The sequence below is a fragment of the Muntiacus reevesi genome, chromosome 10 (assembly GCF_963930625.1).
Source record: "Muntiacus reevesi chromosome 10, mMunRee1.1, whole genome shotgun sequence".
Classification (NCBI taxonomy): domain Eukaryota; kingdom Metazoa; phylum Chordata; class Mammalia; order Artiodactyla; family Cervidae; genus Muntiacus; species Muntiacus reevesi.
The window spans coordinates 31,825,067-31,841,485 of record NC_089258.1 but is presented as its reverse complement, the minus strand read 5'-3'; the positions used below and the strand labels follow the sequence as shown (position 1 = coordinate 31,841,485).

Sequence of the window (16,419 nt, the reverse complement as noted above, 5' to 3'; positions counted from 1 at the left end):
CAGCTGACAACAGACACCACTGTGCCAGTGTCCCTGATGCTTTCTTCTAACGGAGTGAACCTATTTCTAATTTTGTTCTAAGTAACTAGTGAATTGTCCTTCTCTCTCATCTGCTTATTTTTTCTCATCCCTCCCCCCTTTTGTGTTACAGTAATAATACAGAATAGTAAACTATTCTTTACCTTAGAATAGTTATAAAGAAAAATTCCAAAGAGAGGACAGAGACTTTCCATATACCCTGTATTCTATATCCTAATTTCCCGTATCATTAACATTTTATATTAGCATTCATTCTCTACTTTTTTCCTTAAGGCTGCACCTCATGGCATGTGGGATCTTAGTTCCTTGTCTAGGGATTTTACCCATGCCCCCTACATTGGAGTCTTAACCTCTGGACCACTAAGAAAGTCCCTCATCCTCTACTTTTAACCGTTAAACTTTTGATTATAGCTTTTGACCCTTTCCAGGTTCTTTGGTCCTCAAGTACAGGAAGGAGCTGGGGATTTCTAGTCAGGGATTCAAATCCCAGCTTGCCTACATACTAGTTGAGGGACCTCGAGCAAATAAGTGAGTTCCTCCGTAAATCCATGAAGGATGCTAAACCATCACTGGGATACATTAGGGGAAAATGTTATCAGGTAGCTTAGGACTCCACATAAGACCCCCTTAAAATGTGAAAATGTGAGTTAGGTCCATTTAGGAGACTGTGCCTTATAGAAGAAATGAAAATCCTTCTTCACTAAACGAACTCTTCACTCCCACACTGCTAAATGAATGTTGAACACATACTGAACAAATCTTGGCTTGAACGGAAGACAGCTTATTAAGACTGTCATGGTATTTACATTTGCTGAACAGGTTCTGTGTCTGCAGGGGTCAGAGGTAAAGATGCTATAGCATTAGGTACTGGAGTGATAAACATAGATGATACCCCGGAAGGGTGTCCCCTACTCCTGCTCCCACCTGAGATCATTATTAAACTTTTCTGTCCAATTTACTTAGAAATTGATTAACTGCTCCCTTGTGACTTTTTTGTATTTACTGTGATCTGATGCCTCTTATAAGCTATTATGCATAATCTGTTACATATACTATGTATGTGGATCATGCCCCGCAAATGACTGTAAGTTCAAAGAGGACAGGCTCTCTACTTCCTAGTTCCGAGTTTCCTGTGATGTACTGATTAATTTGGTGCTATGATGAGAAGAGTGTATCATCTAGAATATGAAACTAATCTATTATATTTGTTATTGTTTTGATACAGGGTAAAATCCAGTACCATGAACACGTCACTGAAGGATTTGAAAACATGCCGGCTGCATTTATTGGATTGCTAAAAGGAGAGAATCTGGGGAAGGCAATAGTGAAAGCATGAACAAAAATGACACATGGAATCCAGAAGTCACCTAGGTGACTAGTTTCTTTTTAATCCTCTAGTAAAATATATACTAACTTCATAACGCATGAACAAAAGTGACTAGTGGAATCTAGAAATCATTTGGGTGATTAGCTTCTTTTTAATCATTTAGTAAAATCTGTGTTTTCATGATCTAAAAAACAGTCATTGTAATGTGATTGATCAAATCATTTGGGTGATTAGCTTCTTTTTAATCATTTAGTAAAATCTGTGTTTTCATGATCTAAAAAACAGTCATTGTAATGTGATTGATCTACCTAATAAAATACATTGAAGTGGTATATAATTAGCAACAGAGAATGAAATTTTCATACTGAACAATGGCCCGTTGAACTTAACTGCCTGCTGCAGTTCCTTCTGGAGTATGATAGAAAATAATGGCTTTGGAGTCCAAAAGTTTCCTGCCTTTGTAACCATGAACTTCTGAGTTTTCATCTGTGAAGTACAAACAATAATGTCTGCTTCACATACATATCATACATTTATTTAGACCACCCACATAATGCGTGGCATATATTAGGTATTCAATAAGTACCTCCCTGCAGAAATTTGTGAATTTGAAGTCAAGATTACCACTGCTATGACTGATGGTTACACAAGGAGAAATAATCATTACTGATGTACACAGGTCTCAGGGCAGCCTCCACTGGTCCTCTGCATGTGGGTCTAACACGACAGACCAAGAAAGAAATCTATCACAGCAGCTACAAAAAGAGTAACACATAGGAATCTTTATAAGCCTATGAAAATGTGAGATTATTCTGAGCAAAGTTTTAAAAAATCACTGAGGAACACAAAAGACCGAACATGGAAAGGTTACCTTGTTCTTGGACTTGACGGTTTAGTTATCAGGAAAATGTCAATTCTGTTAACTGATTCTGACCCCAAATAGAGGAGGGATTAAATTGTATTACAAGGAAAAAATGAGAGAAAAAAGTGTGTATGGGTATGATAAAACCTCCAGTGAGAATAAATATGATTATATGGTTCATGCCCAGGGAAGACAAGTGAAGTGCGCCTAAAGGATGGGGATAAGAGAAAAACTATAAGCCCTTTGGAACTTTTTGAATTCTGAATCTAATGAAATTATTTAGTATTTATGAATGCAATTAACAAAATCAAAGTTCTGCCTTTTTGTGTCCCCTTCCCACACGCGGGAAGTAAAACACGTAAATGAGAGGTGTCACCCCTAAGACCGGGGTTTTTACCTCTCAAACTTGCCTACACGGAGCCTCCAGCAAACGTGCCTCCAGGTGAAGATCCCTGAGCCCACACTGGGCCCCATGGAGGGCTGCACTTTAGGGCTTCAACCCCAGTAGTTTGTGACTGGATATCTGACTCTCCCAGCTTGGGGCAGCAGTTTACCCCATGACCTCAGGTCTCTGCTGGATCTCAAAGGGGTTTTTTTTGTTTGTTTTTTTATGCTCAATGTTCTTATTGTTAGGACAGACTGATGATACTAGATCAGAAACCTGATGTCAAGTATATGTGTGTATGTGTTGTGTGTCTGTGTATACACACACATTTCCCTACAATTTAAAATATCCTGGGCTTCCCTGGTGGCGCAGATGGTTAAGAATCTGCCTGCAGGACAGGAGACCTTAGTTCAGTCCCTGGGTTGGGAAGATCCCCTGGAGAAGGGAATGGCAACTTCCTCCAGGACTCTTGCATGGGAAATTCCCCAGAGGAGCTTGGCAGGTGACAGTCCATGCAGTCGCAAAGAGTCGGACACGCTGCGTGACTAACACTTTTCCTTTCAGGCAGCCCTTATGAATTCTCTGCAGTGCCCTGGGGACACGTTGGCACCAAACTGGGACCCACGGTTCTAAGCTCTTTTCAGGCCAGTGTTTGAAAACTTTGCATAATGTTCCAGGTCTGGCTTTCCTTACCTCTGGGGCCTTGGAGGCTCTATGTCCCAGATGGCATAACGAGCAAATGTTGGAAAGAAACTGTTGAGGGCTGACTGGGAAATGAACTTTTACTGAGTTCCATCACTCTGACTTGCTGGGCTTTGCGTGACGAGCACTGCGTTCTCCAACTCTGTACTATTCAGTAGGGGAGCCGCTGGAGGCCACTGTGTACTGGAAATACGCAGAGTGCCATATTTCAAGCTTTAAAAAACGGAGGCAGAGTGAGTATTTTTCCACTAAACACAACTTTATTGTTTTAGTAGAACTACAATTCACTTGGACTGTTGCACTGCATAGGACATTGCTGTTTTACTGTAACGTTTTTATAGGGACGTGCATAATTTCTAGTATCGCAGATGAACACTCCACCAATCTAGTATCAACAGACTTGACTCAGTTCAGATGATTTTTTTTTTCTATGCACTGAAGTGACATCACAAAAGTGTTTACTTGGATATTTTATGTAGATAGTACAAGTGAAAGAACACCTCTGCATACACCACAAGTTACAGCGACACCTATATGGAAACCACAGTCATACATTGAGATACGTATTATTTTCATTGTAATATAATAAAACTATTTCCTAGATTAAAAAATATGGAAAAATATTTAGATTTTAATGAAGGCATATTACTGAGGCAGAATTCAGTGCAATACAGAAGCTAGTACTACAAACTAGTACAGCAAAGAAAACCGGAGTGCAAGAAGGTACGGCGCACGTTCAATGATGAGTAGCAATTGCAACTCACGGCAGGCACGGCAAAATGAGAAGGCTGCTTGTTGTACACAAGTGTTCAATGCAGTAGACACCACGTAAGACAGCAGCTAATAGTTATGCCATTTTTTAGCAACGACTAGTAGTATTTTCCTAATAGTAAAAGAAAAATCCATGAAGTCTTATGAAACAAGAATTACATTTCCATCAAAACATTAAAACAATTTGTAACAGGATTTTGAGCTTATACTTGGCCAACTATAAAATGGTTTGAATACTTGTGCACATCCGTGTGCACACACACACACACACAAATCTCAGATGGAGAGAAGACAGAAGAAATGACCATTTTCGTTACGGTAATCTAACTAGAAAATTATGAGGAAGACGTAAAAGGACACAGAAAAATTGAAATTTTTAATTAACCCTTTAATTAATGTTGCTCCTAGAATACAAGAAGTTTCTTGTAATATCAAAGATCATTTGGTTCAAAATTAGAAAAATTTCAAGTACTTAGCTTTAGGTGTGTAATATAAGACACTGTCAATTGAAAACTTTGAGTACATTCTGTCTCAACATCCAAATTTACAAAGAAATGTAAATTCATTACGTAAAAACTCAAACTCATGACATATTTTTTGACATTTTAAACCTGACAAAGAATTTCAGCAAGAGACAGAAAAATTAGTTTCTTTCATAAGGAATGAAATTATGTTAGGTCTGAAGGTAAATATATTGGAATTCTAAAGCAAGAGAATGATATTTCCCCTCACTGCTTTGTTTCACTATATGATAGCTACTGAAAATATCTGTTCAGTTTTCCAAAGCAGACTTCGGGAGTCATAAATAGATGTTAAAATTCTTCAGTACATATGTGAAATGATGTAATCACTGTTAGTTTATGAAAATGTTGAAAATACTGTTTTAATGATCTTATGTTCTTTACCAATGTTCTTTAGTTGAGTTATAAAAGAATTTTACAAAAATTTCCTGTACTGGGAATTTCAATTTAAGATTTTTTTTTTTAATGAAAAGGAATGCTTGCGAAATATTCAGTAATCGAAGACAAAAAGTGGCAGGATCACACTGAATATGAATGAGCTAAATTTCAAGCTCCTTAGAACGGGAAAAACTTATGACCTACTTGGATGAGAAAAATTAATTAAAATTGAAACACTTCATAATATAAACAAAAAATAATGACTTTACGCATTTTTCTAATATGAGTCAACCTGCAGATTTTCAAAGTAATCAAAAGCATTGTATAATATGGCTACAAAACATAAGAAAAATGTGAAGAATGGTTGATACTGATAAATTTTTGTTTCTAGTTATGTAATACTTAATTGAATGTGATGTTAATAACAGAATTGACAGAAGAGTTGAATTTATTTAAACAGATACTGCTTTGAAATTGATACCCTTTTATTCAAAACCACATCAATTCTTCTAATAAAAGATGATGAATCTTGTCAATGTGGATGCAAATATCGAAGGAAAATAATTTTCTAACACTTGAAAACTTTAGGTATATCTAGACTAACAACAAAGAACATCTGGAAGAACTATGTGCACCTACTTTTCAACTCTAAGTTTTATTAATATGGACAGAGTATGAATTAAGATGTGCTGCAACTGTAACACATGGGTTCTGGAGACAGCACAACAAATAATATAGAATCTCTCACCAATAATTTTATATTGATTATATGCTAATGTAAGATTATGGATATACTGGGTGAAGCAAAATATATCATTCACCTGTCTTCTCTTACCTTTTTAAAGTGGCTACTACAAAATCTGAAATGTGCAGTTAGGGCAAATTTTGGACAAAAGAGACAAAGAGATCAAAAAGCCATCTGCCACTTCTGAAGAGCCCAGAGCAAAAGCAGCATGCCATGCGTGCCCTCTGCACATAACACTACGTAAGGGGTTGGGAAACCAGGTAGCCCACCCCTCTGGCCTGACCCCTGGACACCCCTACCCTCACCCCATATAAAGAAGCAGCTCACCTCCCCAGGGAAGCAAGCAAGCACGGGAACCTACTGTTTGTTCTCACACTCCCCTGCAGCAACAGGGGCCCCGGTAAAGCCTTGCCTGAGAACAACCTGAATGCGGATCACATGCTATGATTAGTGTACAGTGTGCTGCAGTAACTGAAACACCTTCCAAATGGCTTTTCAGGGCCCTGTTCTTAAATGTGAATAGACAAAAGATAACCAGAGATTTGAGGAAAGCCTTCAAGGTGAAAGAGAAAAACAGATAAAAATAACTCAGAAGAAAGATAACGCAGGGAGCTGAGTAACACTGCTGCTGCTACTGCTAAGCCACTTCAGTCATGTCCGACTCTGTGCGACCCCGTCCCTGGGATTCTCCAGGCAAGAATGCTGGAGTGGGTTGCCATTTCCTTCTCCAATGCATAAAAGTGAAAAGTGAAAGGGAAGTCGCTCAGTCATGTCTGACTCTTCGCGACCCCATGGACTGCAGCCTACCAGGCTCCTCCGTCCATGGGATTTTCCAGGCAAGAGCACTGGAGTGGGGTGCCACTGCCTTCACTTCACTAAAAGGTACTATATTAGTATCCTCAGAGAAATAAGTATTTCACCTATGAGACAGAGTATGATTAAAAAAAAATAAGCAGAGAGTCAAAAATGTACTTGGAAACTTAAAAATGACAACAGAAATAGAACACTCTAAACACTTAGTAGTAGAGTTGGAAGATAAAAGTTGACAAACAACTTTCAGAGAGCAGGATAGAAACTGAAGACATGGAGGGAGTGATGTCAGGGAAGATGGAGCAGTAAGAAGCACCAGGAATCCATCTCTATCTAGACAATTATACGGACAGAAAGGTCACAAAGTGAGCTACTCTGGAATGCAGGACACTGTTTTAAGGATTTCAATGTCCAGAAGAAACCTTAACTGCTAAACCGAAACTAACAGCGGAGGATTTCAGCCTTTCAGGAGCAGCTACCACCTCCGCAATCAGCCAGCCCGAACATTCCTACTTTGACTTGCTGGAACCAAGATGGGCATTAAAGACCTTTCCCTCCAAATACGAGTCTGAGGTCCTGATTGTGAATGATCGCTTCTGATCATAAAGAAAGAGCAGATACATAGGTGAATGGCCATTCTTCCACCCCCACTCCACTGCCACTGGCTGAAAGTGACTCCCAGGGGATTTAAATGGCCAAAAGAACACCTGGTGTTTGGACTGATGCTGGAGCTCCAATACTATGGCCACCTGATGCGAAGAGCTGACTCAGTGGAAAAGACCCTGATGCTGGGCAAAAAGAGAATGGGGCCGCAGAGGATGACGGTTGGATGCCGTCACCAACACAATGGACATGAATTTGAGCAAACTCAGGGAGGAGAGGGGAGCCTGGTGTGCTGCAGTTCACGGAGTTGCAAAGAATCGGACATGACTTAGCAACTGAGTAACAACAAAAAGGAAAAATAAGCCTGTATGTGAGAGTTTAGAAAGCCACTGCATCTGCCCAGGAAAAGATGGGCTCACAGAAGACCTGAGAAAAGTTGAGGCTTTCACCACAGACGGATGCCTAGCACAGACATACCCTAAAACAATTTAAAAAATTCTGAGGAAGGGGAGAACTTGATTTCCACAGCTACCTACACTTTAGTACTCCCCCCACTTATCCATGGTTTTGCCTTGTGCAGTTTAATAGCTGTCAACTACAGCCCCAAAATTAAATGGAAAATTCCAGAAATAAGCAATTCATAAGTTTTAAAATTGCATGCCATTCTCAGTAGCGTGATGAAATCTCACATCATCCCGCTGTGGCCTGCCGGGGATCCTCAACCATCAATACCTTCTGCTCCTGACATCCACGACACAACACTGTCACGGTTCAACGATCCAAGAACACCCAAAGCAGATGACCCTTCTTCTGACAGTGTCCAAAGGTTAATAGTAGCCTAAATGCTTTGTCACATTGCCTATGTCATTCATTAATTACCTTATATTACATAGGAGGCATTTTATCATTTTTATTAAGAGGAACCACTGATCAAAACTACCCACCCTGGCCAGGCACCACAGTAACCACTTGGACGAGTTGTTTTACAACAGGCTGCTGCTGCTGCTTTTGCTAAGTTGCTTTAGTCATGTCTGACTCTGTGTGACCCCATAGACGGCAGCCCACTAGGCTCCTCTGTCCCTGGGATTCTCCAGGCAAGAACACTGGAGTGGGTTGCCATTTACAACAGGAGGTCCTGGTAAAGACCAAGATACTATCAAGGTACCACCAAGCAGAAAACCTCAGTAAAGGTCAAAAGGAGACAGGAGATGCCAGTCCAAATGTCCTCCCAACTTCCCAGAATCCTTCGTGCTGGAATTCAGTTTGGCTGAGTGATGTGCACACCCCCAGGAAGAACCCTGAGTCAGAATGACTGGCCAGAGAGAACCCGGAAACTAATCTCATCACCATAAAACCTGAGCCTGTGAGCCATGTGGTCAGGACATCATCATGATGATAAAAAGAATGAGTACAGTATTACAAGACATTTTGTGAGAGAAACCACATTCACAATTTTTTTATTACAGTATAATAACCCCTTTTTTATTTTGTTGTACCTAAACTTTACCATAGATGTGTACATTGAGGAGAAACAAATAGTCCGATGCCCGAGATTCTTTGGTCTTACCTGTAACCAATTTCTTTTGAATTCCAAATATCACTGCCAATTGTATCTAGAAGCCTATGGATGTTATCTATTGGATTAGGCTATAACATAGCCTATAATGAGTGCTCCTGGATCTGTTTTAATCTTTCTCAAGTCACAGCCATACTAGCTCAACCTTGTTCTTTTTGCAAAATATGTATCTTTTAGAAACTAACACAACAGTGTAAAGCAACTATATGCCAACAAAAACTAATTTTTAAAAAGGGACTTTCCTGGTGCTCCAGTGGTGAAGACTTCATGCTCCCAGTACAGGGGGCCTGGATTTGATCCCTAGTCAGGGAACTAAGAGTCCACATATCATAACAAAGAGCCCATGTGCTACAACTAAGACCAAGCACAACCTAAATAAAGTTTATAAAACTAAAACTATATACCATTTTATCCTTTAAATGCAGCTTTTACGTGGGTGCAAGGTTGCTCTAAGTAAGACATAGCTATAGACTCTAATATGATCCAAGAAAAGGCAAAGTCATTATGTGACAACTTAGAGCAAAGCAAGGTAAAGGATCTAAAGGTGGAGAGTTTAAAGCCAGCAAAGCATGGTTTGAGAATTTTAGAAAGTGGTTTGGCCTAAAAAGGGAGTCAAGATAACAGGAGAAACAGTTTCTGCCAACCGAGAGCAGCAGACCTTCCCAGATGCCACTAAGAAAAGTCACTGAGAAAGTGCATCTGCCTAAACAGGCTTTTTAATGCAGGGGTAACTGTTCTATTCTGGAAAAAAAAAATGCCACAAAGGACACTAGTAAGGAAAAGAAGCACGCACCAGGATTTAAGGCAGGAATGGAAAGCTAACTCTCCTGTCTATGCAAATGCAGTCGAGCTTCTGATCAGTCTGCCCTTAACTATGAAGCTGCTAACACCAAGCCTTGAAGGAAAAAGATAAACACCAGTCATGACAAGAATGCTTTTTCTGGACTGGTCACACTGGTGCTTTGTCCCTGAAGTCAGGAAGAACTCTGCCAATAAAGGACTGCGATTTAAAATTCTTTTTAATACTGGACAATGTCTCTGGCCACCCAGATCCCCGTGAATTCAACAACAAAGGTGTCAAAGTGGTCTACCTGCCCTCAGCACAACACCTCTAATTCGGCCCTTGGAGCAGGGTGTCATAAGGACCTTTAAGGCTCATTCCACATGGTACTCTATGGAAAGGACTGTCGGCAGTATGGAAGAGAACCTAGATAGAGACGACATCATGACAGTCTGGAAGGATTACACCACTGAAGATGCCATCATTGTTAAAGATAAAGCTATGAAAGCCATCAAGCCAAAAACAATACATTCCTGCTGGAGAAAACTGCTGTCCAGACGTACATTACCGCACAGAACTTACAACAGAGCCCACCAAGGAAATGATGCAAGAGACTGGGGGTATGGCAAAAAGCAGGGGGGTGAAAGGTTTCAAGACAGAATCTTGGGGAAATTTAAGAGCTAATAGACACCACACCAGAGGAATTAACAGAAGATGATTTGATGGGAGACTGGTGTTTCTGATGGATCCAGGTACAGTCAACTGAAACCTTCTGCAAAGGATTCACTATTCTAGATGCCACTAAGAATATTTCTTATGCTGAAAATGAAACTGTTAAGTCGCTCAGTTGTGTTCGACTCTTTGTGATCCCCGTGGACTGTAGCCCACCTTCCAGGATCCTCTGTCCATGGAATTTTCCAGGTTAAGAATACTGGAGCGGGTTGCCATTCCCTTCTTCTGGAGATCTTCGCAACCTAGGGATCAAACCCAGGTCTCCTGCACTGGAGGCAGATTCTTTACCACCTGAGCCACCAGGGAACCCTCATGTGATGCACGGGATGAAGCCAAAATACAAACACGAACAACAGTTGGAAGAAGTTGATTTCAGCCCTCATGGGTGACTATGAGGGCTGAAGACTTCAGTGGAGGAACTGCAGACGTGGTGGAAACAGAAGAGAACTAGAAGCAGAGATGGATCCTCAAAATGTGGCTGAAAATTGCTGCAATTTAAAACTTTAATGGATGAAGAGTTGCTTCTTCTGGATGAGTCAAGAAAATGGTTTCTGGAGGTGGAATCTACTCCTGGTGAAGACCGTTGAAAGGACAACAAAGAACTTAGAATATTATCTATCTATAAAGTTACTTGATAAAGCAGCAGCAAGGTTTGAAAGGATTGACTACGATTTTGAAAGCTCTAGTGTGGTATAAAATGTTATCAAACAGCAGGTAGACTGAGTGCTACCAAGAAACTGTTCATGAAAAGGAGAGTCAACTGATGCAGCAAACTTCAATGCTGTCTTATTTTAAGAGACTGCCACAGCCATCCCAAGTCAGCAACCACTACCCTGATCAGTCAGCAGCTAAAAACAAGGCAAGACCCTCCACCCGCAAAAAGATTATGATTTGCTAAAGGCTCAGACGTATATATATATATATATATTTTTTTTTTTTTTAGCAACACAGTGTTTTTTAAACTGAGCACACACAACTGGTTTTTTAGACATAATGTTGTCACATAATTATTAATAATAGGCTACAGTACAGTGTAAACATAACTTTTATATGCACAGTAAAACTAAACATTCCTGTGAACCAATTCAGGCAATATTTGCTTTATTATAGCAGTCTGGAAGTGAACCCACAATATCTCCAAGGTAAGCTTGTAAACACAAAAATACAAAAATCTAGACAAATTATAATCAAATTGTCAAAACCCAAAGACAAAGAATCCTGAAAGAAGCAAGAAGAAAAACTTATCATATAAAAAGGAATCTCAATGAATCTATCTGATTTCTTCTCAAGAGAACTTGGAGACGAGAAGTGGGTGGGTTGATATAATTAAAGTGCATAAAGGAAGAAAAAAAAGCAACCACAGTTTCGTTGAAGATCTTGTATCTAGCAAATCTATCAAAAATGAGGGAAAATTTACTCAACTAGGGAATAGGAGGAAATTATCTCAACATAATAAAGTTCATTAATGAAAAGATCACAGCTAGCATCATATTTAATGGTAAAAAATAGAAACCTGTTCTTCTAACATCAGTTAATAAGACAAGGATACCCACTTGAGCAACTTCTACTCAACATAGTATTTGGGTCCTAGCCACAGCAATCAAGCAAAACAAAGAAGTAAAAACCATCCAACCTAGGAAGAAACAAATAATCTCTCTTTTCACAGATGATATGATCCTCTATGTGGAAAACTCTAAACATCACACAGACACACAAACACAAAATTGTTAGAACTAATAAGCAAAGACAGCAAAATTGATAGAATATAAAACCAAAATTAAAAAATAAGTTGCATTTCTATACAGTAACTGAATAATCCAGAAAGGAAACTAAGAAAACAATTCCATTTACAATATCATTAAAAAGAAAAAAATATTTAGGAATGAACTTAACTAAGGAAGTAGAAGACTTGTATACCGGAAACTACAAAAAACACTGCTGAAAGAACAGTTGACACAAATAAATGGAAATACATTTCGTATTTATGGGCCTGAAGACTAAATATGTTAAAATATTTACACTATCCCAAGTGATTTTTTTACAGAAACAAGGGAAACTATCCACAAATTCATATGGAATCTTAACCCCCAAATAGCCAAAATAATTTTAAGAAAGAAGAAAAATGCTAGAGGTTTTTTCACATGTCCTAATTGCAAAGTGTATAGCAAAGCTCCAGTAACTAAAACAGTATGGTACTGGCATAAAGACATATAGACCAACGGAACAGAGAGCCCAGAAATGCACTAGTACTCACGGCCAAATGATTTTCAACAGGGGTACAAAGACTACACAACGTGGAAACGAATGGTGCTTGAAAAACTGAATACCTAAAGACAAAAGGATGAAGATGGACTCTTCACACAAAAATTAACTCAAAATGGATTAAAGATCTAAACATAAGACCTGAAGGTATAAAAATCCTAAAAGAAAATACAGGGGGAAAATTTCACGACACTGGGTCTAGCAATGATTTCTCAGATATGGCACAAAAACACAAGCAAAATTAAAGAAGAACAGGCAAATAGGCTATATCAAACCTAAAAAACTTCTGCATAGCAAAGAAAACAAAAAAACAATGAAAAAGAGTGGAACAGGAAATGAAAATTTTCATTTAAAAAATGGGCAAAGGACTTGAACAGACTTTTCTCTAAGAAGACATACAAACATCTAACAGGCATATAAAAAGATGTTCAACATCACCAATTATCAGAGAAAAGCAAATCTAAACTCCAAGACATCATCTCACAACCATTATGATGGCCACTATCAAAAATACAGAAAACTTTAAAAAAAAAAAAAATACAGAAAATAGTTAAGTTTTGCAAGGATGTGGAGAAACAGGAACTCTTTAAGCACTGTTGTTAAGAGTGTGAAATGGGTGCAGCTGCAATAGGAAACAGCAGGGAAGTTCCTTAAATAGTTAAAAACAGAACTATCATCTTTTAGCAATCTAGCATCTGAGTATATAAAGAGAAGGCTGGAAACAGATACATCTGCACACCCATGTTCACTGCAGCATTATTCACAATAGTCAAAGAGGTAGAAGCAACTTAAATGTGTACTGATCGATGAATGGATAAATAAAACGTGGCATATACATACAATGGAAAATTACTCATCCTTAAAAAAAGAAGGAAATCCTGTCATACACTAAGACATGGATGCACCATCCAGCAATTCCACTTCTAGGTATGTATCTCAAAGAATTAAATGCAGGGACTCAAACAATATTTGCAAACCACTGTTCATAGCAGTGCTATTAATTAACAGCCAAAAGATAGCAATAACCTAAATGACCACTGAAGGATGAATGCATAAGCAAATAATGTGGTATATTTACAAAAGAACACTATTTAGCATTAAAATAATGAAAAGAAAATGAAATTCTGACACATGCTATAACATGAACCTTAAAAAGATGCTAAGTGAAACAAATCAACACAAAAGGATAAGTACTGAATGATTTTTTTTATACGAAGTGCTTAGAACAGTCAAATTCATAGACAGAAAGTAGAATGGTAGTTACCAAGGGCTTCGGGGAGGGGAGAATGAGGAGTTACTGGTTAATGAGTGAATTTCAGTTAGGGAGGATGGAAAAGTCCTAGAGATGTATGGTGGGGATGTGTGAGAAACACACATGAACATACTTAATGCCACTAAATTATACATCTCAGAAGAGTTAAAACGGTCAATTTTATGTTATATATATTTTACCACATTACAAAAAAATTCTAAAATAAGTAAACAAAAGTGAATTCATTGACAAGAGAAGCCTTGTCTTGTCCTGAGACTACAAAGAAATTTCTTCAATAGAAACTCATAAAGAGGAAACATTTTAAAATGCAAGTTCTTCATTGGGTAACAGATAAAGAGCATAACACAGGTTAATAAAAAAAAATTCTATAAGGAATCAAAAGACATTTAAAACCTTTTGACTGATATAACACCAAAATGAATTTAAGTATTTAGATAATAGACCAGATTAAATATCCTTAGGCAATTTTATATAAGCAATTACTGAAATCAAGCTTTTGATGAAAGCTGTACAGAAGGATCTGAGGTTGCCCTCTGTGGCCAGCACATGGTATTTAGAAAGCTCATACTAGATAAAGGACTTATTGCAGAATAAAAAGATCTGTAAATTAATAATAATTTTTTAAGTGGGCAACATATTTCACCAAAGAAGGTACATGAACAGCTAAAGAACATATGAAAAGACCCTCAATACCATTAGCCACAAAGAGATACCAGTTCAATCACCATATTAACTATAATAAAAACTTTTTAAAAGATGAACAAGGGTTGGTGAGGATATAACGTCATCAGGAACCCACATACACTGAAGTTCAGAATATAAAATAATGCAGTCACTTTGGAAAACAACTTGGCAACTTCTTAAAATAGTTAAAACAAAAATTTAATATATAACCCAGCTACTCAGGCATCTAAGAAAAGTGAAAACATTATGTCCACACAAAGACTTGCATGCTAATGTTCAGAGCAGCATTATTTTTCACAGCTCCAAATGGGAAACAACCCACATGTCCTTCAACTGGTCAATGTACAAAATATGGCACATCCATCCAATCAGCTATTATTTGACAATAAAAAGGATTAAAATACTGACATGCTACAACACACATGAATTTAGAAAATAACATGGATGAACTTAGACACAAGTTAATGAACAACTAAAAAAGACCACATATGATTACATGTATATAACATGTTCAGAAAAGGCAACTCTACAGAGACAGAGTATACTGATTAGCAGTTACCTGGGGTCAGGGTGGGAATGGGATTACTGCAAATGGGAGTGAGGGAGCTTATTAAGGTGCTAAAATGCTCTAAAAACGGACTGTGCTGTCAACTGTACAATTCGCTGAATTTGTTAAAACTCAATGCATTATATACTTGAATGACTTCCACAATATTGCAATTTATACCTCAATAAAACTGTAATAAAACCCAAAAAACAGGTTTATGTTCCAGACTCCCAACTGGTACAGATATAAAGCATCCTCATATGGATGTTGGGGAATGTAACAATTAACATCCTGGAACAAGCCTCTTCTCAAGATTTTTACATATTTAATTCTCTCTATAGATTGCATCTTTCCAGAAAACAAATCAGGGTTTCCATCTTTTCACAAAAAAATTTCAACCGGGGTGAATAATTCTGGTAAGCTATAATTCTTTCATGTCTAGAATGTCTCTGGCTGGTCCATTTAGAAGTAACTATACAGACCAATTTCTCACTCAGTTGGGGTTACCTTGGGGAAGGAGACAAGGAAGAAACTAAAACCATTATCCAGAGGTAGCACTGCAAATTAAACCCATTAAATCCCAGCAAATATTGCTGAATCTCAGATGACCATTAAGCATGTCTTCACTTCCATAAGCTGAAAGTTTACCCGTTTCGTTCTCAAGAGCTGCCTCAAATTTCAACTTTAGGAACTCTGCACCACATGGAGTCATTGGGGCTTCTTCAGAATCCTACAACTTGAGACCCAAATCTAACTGACCCAGGGTTTTCAGTTCCTTTTTCACAGTTAAAGATTATTATTCAGACTCCACACTGACATTTGTAAGGAATAACCCACTAACATCTACTCCTCTGATGTCTATTTTCATAACGGAAAACTTAATTGAAAATTCATTCTGTATCATTTTCTACATTCTATTCCTAAATTTTACTACAAAATCTCTTTAGATTTTAGCATAGGTACTCTCCAGGTGGTAGGGGATCACAATATCAGCTTCTTACAGTGGGCAAGTCAGGTTACACGAATGACAGAACTTTGCAAGAACAGATTCCCCCTCTAAAGGGGGCAGCTGATACCCCAAACCAGTTGACTGCCCCACAGAAATATGGGCAGTCATATTTGTTCTTGTTGTCAGCCCAGTAACGTTTCAAGACAAATTTCTTTTTGGTATGAAATTTCCTAATTTTTAAATGGTGACAACTACTTACACACGTGCGTGCATACACACACACACACACACACACACACACACACACACACAAAGACACATCAAAGGGCCTAGTCTTAGCTTGTGACCTTTGCCACACAGAATGTTTACACTCTGATGATTACAGGAAACTGTACTTACTATAGACAAACTTTTAAAAAATAGAACTCTATCTTGCAAAAGACAATCCATCCAAAATAGCTCTACTCGGTAC

At 38.2% G+C, this 16,419-nt stretch overlaps 1 protein-coding gene across 1 annotated transcript in view; it reads left to right on the top strand.

Moving 5' to 3' along the window:
* The window catches only part of PTGR1 (prostaglandin reductase 1), a 29,381-nt gene extending 27,908 nt beyond the window's left edge, over window positions 1–1,473 (top strand). The window contains exon 10 of the mRNA XM_065947370.1: window positions 1,265–1,473. Coding sequence (XP_065803442.1) covers window positions 1,265–1,375 — 111 coding nt within the window. The 3' untranslated portion in view covers window positions 1,376–1,473. The remainder of the gene's footprint in view (window positions 1–1,264) is intronic.
* Window positions 1,474–16,419: the final 14,946 nt, after the last annotated feature.